The 6,000-nt window shown below is 42.1% G+C and overlaps 1 protein-coding gene across 1 annotated transcript in view; it reads left to right on the top strand.

Moving 5' to 3' along the window:
- RBM6 (RNA binding motif protein 6) overlaps window positions 1–6,000 on the top strand; it is a 70,760-nt gene that overhangs the window by 49,526 nt on the left and 15,234 nt on the right. Inside the window, exons 11-13 of the mRNA XM_015421251.1 lie at window positions 1,896–1,938; window positions 4,750–4,807; window positions 5,836–5,927. Coding sequence (XP_015276737.1) covers window positions 1,896–1,938; window positions 4,750–4,807; window positions 5,836–5,927 — 193 coding nt within the window. The remainder of the gene's footprint in view (window positions 1–1,895; window positions 1,939–4,749; window positions 4,808–5,835; window positions 5,928–6,000) is intronic.

A 6,000-nucleotide genomic window follows, 5' to 3' on the forward strand; every position in this document is an offset into this window, starting at 1 on the left:
ATGCAAGCTAGAGACATCAAACTCGCAGGGTATCTCCCCCAGATGCTCTTCTACATGCTCACCGTGTTATGTGTAGATTTGGACTTAAGGGATCCAAGTTATGCCCCCCCCCCCGAAGATGCCCCAAGGAAAGTGCTTTTGAGGGAAATGTCAGGTGCAGGTTCAAAAGTGTATAGAATGAACCCCCTGCAAGCACTGGCTGGAGGATTCCATCTCCCCTGTAGCTTTGAAGTTTGGTACACATTTTGATTGAGTGGAGACTGTCTGGAAATGTATCTATTCATGAACCACCACAAACTGCTCAAACGTTTGTGAAAAGTTTTGTTGTTTGACTTTCCACGAACTTCAGTTTGCAAACCATGAACTGCCCAAAACTGATCACAAAATTTAGTTTATGAACTGGTTCGTTTGTGAGCTCATTTGTGCCCATCACTAGTTTTGTGTGAGCCATATTTGTCAAAAATTAAGTTGCAGCCTTATTAACATGTTTCCTACCTTAGGCTGAAGGATGTTAATCAAGGGGGATATAGTTCACAGTCCTCCATAGACTGAGACAGCTGATCTTTGAGGCAGGATAAGTAGTTACCTGCTCACCTGATTTTGAAGTGTGATTTTAGCACTGATTGGTTATGTTTTGGGCTAAGCTACTCATCTAGCCCCAGACTTAAGCATACAGTGTTAGCGTTAGTGCATGGAGGAGAGTACATTTATTTTTCCTTCTTTGTGGTGTCTTGGGGAATTGGAGATGGAAATGCAGGGATATGTCATGTGCTTCATACCCTCCACAATACTGTTAGTTCTTAGGGGCTGGAGCATATTAATATTTCCGCGGAGCCTCCTATAATTCAGTGATCACACATAGTTCTCATCTCATCATATTTTGGCATTTTTCTCTTTATAAATTTACAAACTAATACTTCTCTGCATATCCCCCAACTTCTGCAGACGTTCCAGTTTTATCTGTGGGTGCGCCTCTTTCATTTTCTTAGTGAAAGCACGCTTCATAGTTAAGCATCTATTAGAGGAAGCAAGTTGTGGGACCAAAAGGAATGGGAGGTGGGAAACGGCAGGGGCAAATGATACGGAATGTGTCCCCCTCCCCCCTCCGCAAAATACCACTCTTCAGGACTCTTTAAGCACTCAGGCATGAGCAGACCAAGTTCCTGCCATCCTCTGCTGTATTCCCCCACACCCTTAATGGACTTTCAGCTGCTCTGAACATTTGGTACCACTTGAATCATGATTGCAAAGTGGTAGCTGTGTTAGTCTGTCATAGCAAATAAAATAAAAGTTCAGTGGCATGTTAAAGACTTTCTTCTTTTCAGTATGAGCTTTCATGAGTAACAGCTCACTTCTTCAGATATCTGAAAGGAAAATCATACTGGGGATTCTTCTGAAGAGGAACATTATGTGGGGAGTGAAGTTAAGACAGAGAGGTTTGGTATGAATTCCACCATTAATCTTTCAAGTGTAAATTTTCAGTGTAAAGGGGAAAAGGAGTATTAAGGTAGAAAAGTTAGGTATGAATTCCATCATAAAACAACAGAAATAGCAATTACAAATAATGGATGATGAGAGAGGTCAGAGATTCAAACAGATAAGTAATGTGATGAAGGAGGATAAATGGTTGTATCTTGTGGTACAAAGATGCTAGTATGATAAAACATATTAAGAACAGCCAATGAAAATTTCTAAGCAGTTGTTCCCTGTGGAGCTATTAGTGATTGTAGTGTTTTGTGTTCCCTTTTGACTTATTTCATTCAGTTTCTTATGGAGGCTTCTCATTCAGTTCCTTGCTGAGGTTACAATGAATACTTAGCATGTATGAAGGAAACTCTGTGTCCTTGAATTAATTGATTGAAGTGGCTTTCTCCCTCACTTTTTTTTTTTGCTAGAAATGAATATGGTGATCATGGGGATGTTCCACGCTACAGCCAGGTAAGCCTTAGGATGTAATGTGTGGTAGCATGCAGAGGGAATTGACTGCTGCCTCCTGGTAGTGCAAATGAGCTGTGGATGACCATGTTCTTTTTACTAGTTGTAAAGCATTTTCAGTTTTGCCTGCTCCCCTTTGGTTTGGTAGAGCATTCAAACCTATACTGAACAATGAATTAGCCACCAGCACTAATGTTACTTGCATAACATCATAAGGAGTTTAGGGATAGGCTAAGAGATTAAATACACTGATTTAGTATGGAGGGTAGCCATGTTGGTCTGAAGCAGCACAATAAAGTTTGAGTCCAGTGGGGCAACTTTAAGACCAACAAAGTTTTATTCTAGGTATAAGCTTTCATGTGCAAGGACACTTCTTCAGATACATTGAAACAGAAGTCACCAACCATTACATATAGGTAGAGGGTGGGGAGGGTGTTGCCAGGAAGGGCTAGTTAGGGTCAAGATGCATAAGTAATTGAGCTCTACCTATATGTAATGGTTGGTGACTTTTCTTTCAACATATCTGAAGAAGTGCTCATGCACACAAAAGCTTACACCCAGAACTAAAACTTTGTTGGTCTTAAAGGTGCCAGGAGACTAAAACTTTATTTTATATTGATTTAGTGTTTGCCAGCATACTCAAATGTCTTATGAATATGACCTCTGTAGACCTGTCCCTGATACAGACCCCAATAGCAAAGTCAAAACTGATTTACTTAACCACTTGCATTATAGAAAATGAATGCAAAGAAAGAAATCTGATCAGACACCCCCATTTGTTGTCAGAAATCAGTTGGCTGCTTTTACTGTGTTTTCGTATCTTTCTCTCTTCTGGGTAACCTAGAAATGTAATCTGATTGTCTAATCATAGGGGGGGGGTTATGTCAGCAAAGCCACTGGAAACGTTTCTCACAAAACTGGGATAAAAAGAATAGTAGGTTATCTGAAGGTTGCAGACATGACTTTTGATAAGTTATGTTATGCCCTTATGTCTGCAGTTAAGGCACAAAACGTTATGTGTAATAGGAATATAATCATTTTTATTACTTTTTGTAGCTTACATAATGAAATATATGCATTCAGTATCAGGAAAGGCCTGATTCTTGCCATACTTCAGCAAAACTCGAATCCTTTGAAATTAATGTGGCTAGAAGTGAAGAAGAAGAAGAGATGGGATTTATACCCTGCCCTTCACTACCCAAAGGAGTCTCAGAGCAGCTTACAATCTCCTTTCCCTTCCCTTCCCCACAACAGACACCCTGTGAGGTAGGTGGGGCTGAGAGATCTCTCTCGAGAACTGCCCTTGAGAGAGCTCTCTCAGCCCCACCTAACTCACAGGGTGTCTGTTGTGGGGAGGGGATGGGGAAGGGATTATAAGCCGCTCTGAGACTCCTTCAGGTAGTGAAGGGTGGGGTATAAATCCCTTAACAGAACAGGTGTATCAGGTGCTTAGAGAGCACGGCAGACTATATATTACACTCTGCATAGACCTTCTATTAGAAGATACCTTGGTTTGCTATCATCACCCAGAATATCTTCTTTCTTCTTTATACCAGTTAAGAATGGTGCAATGGCAGCCAAAGCAGATGGAAAAATTCCAACATGGTGGATATTGTCCTTTATTATCCAGAGCAGAATCACCAGTGATGCATGCTGGGTTTCTGATCTTTATACCAAGAGCAGTTCTGCATGATGACACAGTTTACACAACCCTTAAGAATCTCAAATGTTTGCTGCCAGCTGCAAGGGGAGTGCTCCACATTATAACAGAGATAATAATGAACAATCCATCTGCATTTACTGATACAGTCCATGTGATGGGACATAGTAATTGCACCAAAGATTTTATGCATGTTCTTTAAAGCATCTTTTTTGATCTGTTTTTTTCATCTTCTTCCTCCAGTTTTGCAGATATTGAAAAGTTAGGCACTCTCCTCTTGTATGGCAGGTCTCAGTGAAAACCTTTTGACGTCAGCTGGTGACTTTTTATTGGATGTGCAGTTGGGGTGTGCGCTCAGTATAAACCAAGGCGAAAAAATACCCGATAAATATCTTATCAGTATTTATCAGGTATTTTTTCAGCTGATCACTGAGGGGGCTAGTGATTCGGCTATCCAAAAATATTCAGGGATTTTTCAGGGCCGCTGGATAGCTGCAGTTACAGGGCATTTAAAGTGCTCTCAGCCCTTTAAATGCCTTTGGAGTTCACGTGCCGTGGTGCACGGACTGTGTCCCTTTAAATGCCTTTCCCTCCTCCATTGGAAACAATGAAGGATGGGGGTGCCTTCTTCTGGGGCCCATAGAATTGGACCCCCTGGTCCAATCTTTTTGAAACTTGGGGGGGGGGGGGGTTAGGAGAGGCACCAGCAGATATACTGCAAATTTGATGCCTTTACCTCAAAAAACAGCCCCCCCAGACCCAGATACCCCCAGTTCGATAATCCATTATAGCCTATGGGGACCATTGACTATAATGGTCCTCATAGGGTATAAAGGAGCTGAAAAAATTCAGCAATCCCAAGTATTTCTTGAATCCTAATACCACACCAATATTGGGATTCGGAAATATGGGGAAAGACTGATATTTTTCAGGTTCAATATACCCAAACCTGAAAAATACTGTTGTTGTGTGTGTGTATGTGTGTGTGTGTGTGTGTGTGTACACCTCTAATGTGCAGTAAGGGCAGGAAAGTATATGTTGGTAATTTGATACATAACGCAGCTTGCAATGCTTTGGTACAGTAGGGAAATGTGAAAAAATCACTAGAGGTTTTGCTTCCTTGTGTCTTTATTTGATGCCTCTTTATGTTTTAGGGCAGAAGGGGCATGAGGGACCGGAGGGGTGCTGAGTCCCAGAAACGAAGATCGGAGTGTAAGATATGTCGTGGTTTCCTTGTTACCATTGATCTTAGTTCTTGATGCAGTTTGTAATTGTGGAAAATGCACTATTTCCTGTGAGTAGGACTCAGTGATCCATTAGTGCAAAGACCACAGACCTTTGCTGTGTTTCCCTTCCCCAGCAATCCCTTCCACCTCCAGTAAAGTTGATTTCTGGGCTTGTGGAACCCCCTTGTACCAATAATCTGGCGGGTTGGGGGGCTTCAGGGAGGACAGTGAAGGGGGTAAAATCATCCCCTCCTTCCTGTTTCAGAGGTGCAACTCTGCTGATAGGTGAATGGTGAATTTCACTCCCTGACCTATGTGGCTATGAGTCCACACAGGTCCTGTTACTCCAGGAATTTGCTTTTCCAGGATAAAGAGGGAGACACAAGTGTCTTTCACTGATGGATCACTGACTCCAAACCTATAGAAGGAAGACTTAGAACCCTTTAAATATGGAAGCGTAAATATTTTCAAACCAGACAGCAAATCCTCATTGTGTCTGTTCATCTGAGGTTTTCCAGGAGTGAAAGTGGAGAAATTGCCTCCCATTGGGAGCTTGCAGTAGTGGAAGAGGAGGCAATTTCCCCCTCCTCACTGCAGCCCCCGGTGCATTTTATTGATGAGGGTTTTCACAACAAGCAGCAGGCTGGTGAGGGAAGGGGAAAGTGGGGAATCTGCTCCTCCACCTCCATATGTGAGTTTTTCTGTGGGCTCTCCTGGGCCTTATAAAATCTCTGGATTGATGTTTTATCATCTAGTGTCTTTCAGGAGCACAATATGCCTTTCAGGACTGGACTGGACTTACCACCAGGCAGGGTGAAGTAGCCATCCTCAGGCAGCATGTTCTGGGATATCATTAAATGCTCTGTTTAGTTTTATATATTTTTTTCACCTTGGAGAGTATCTTTTGGATTGTCTGTCTCTGGCACCAGAACGTCTTGGATCATCTCTGCTTTATATAAAGGATATGTAAGGTATATGGAAGAATGACTCTTGGCCTTATTTCTTCCCCTTCAGCTGCTTCTGATGTGTCCACGTTCATATACGATCCAGATACTGGAAATTATTTTGACCCCATAACTGGGGTATACTATGACCCTAATACTCAGGTGAGAGCATGTATGCCTATATTCTTCATTTGTTGATAAGGAGATGGCAAGAAGTATTGGGTTGGAGTGCACA

The sequence above is a fragment of the Gekko japonicus genome, unplaced genomic scaffold (assembly GCF_001447785.1).
Source record: "Gekko japonicus isolate JY-2015 unplaced genomic scaffold, Gekko_japonicus_V1.1 scaffold364, whole genome shotgun sequence".
Taxonomy (NCBI): Eukaryota; Metazoa; Chordata; class Lepidosauria; order Squamata; family Gekkonidae; genus Gekko; species Gekko japonicus.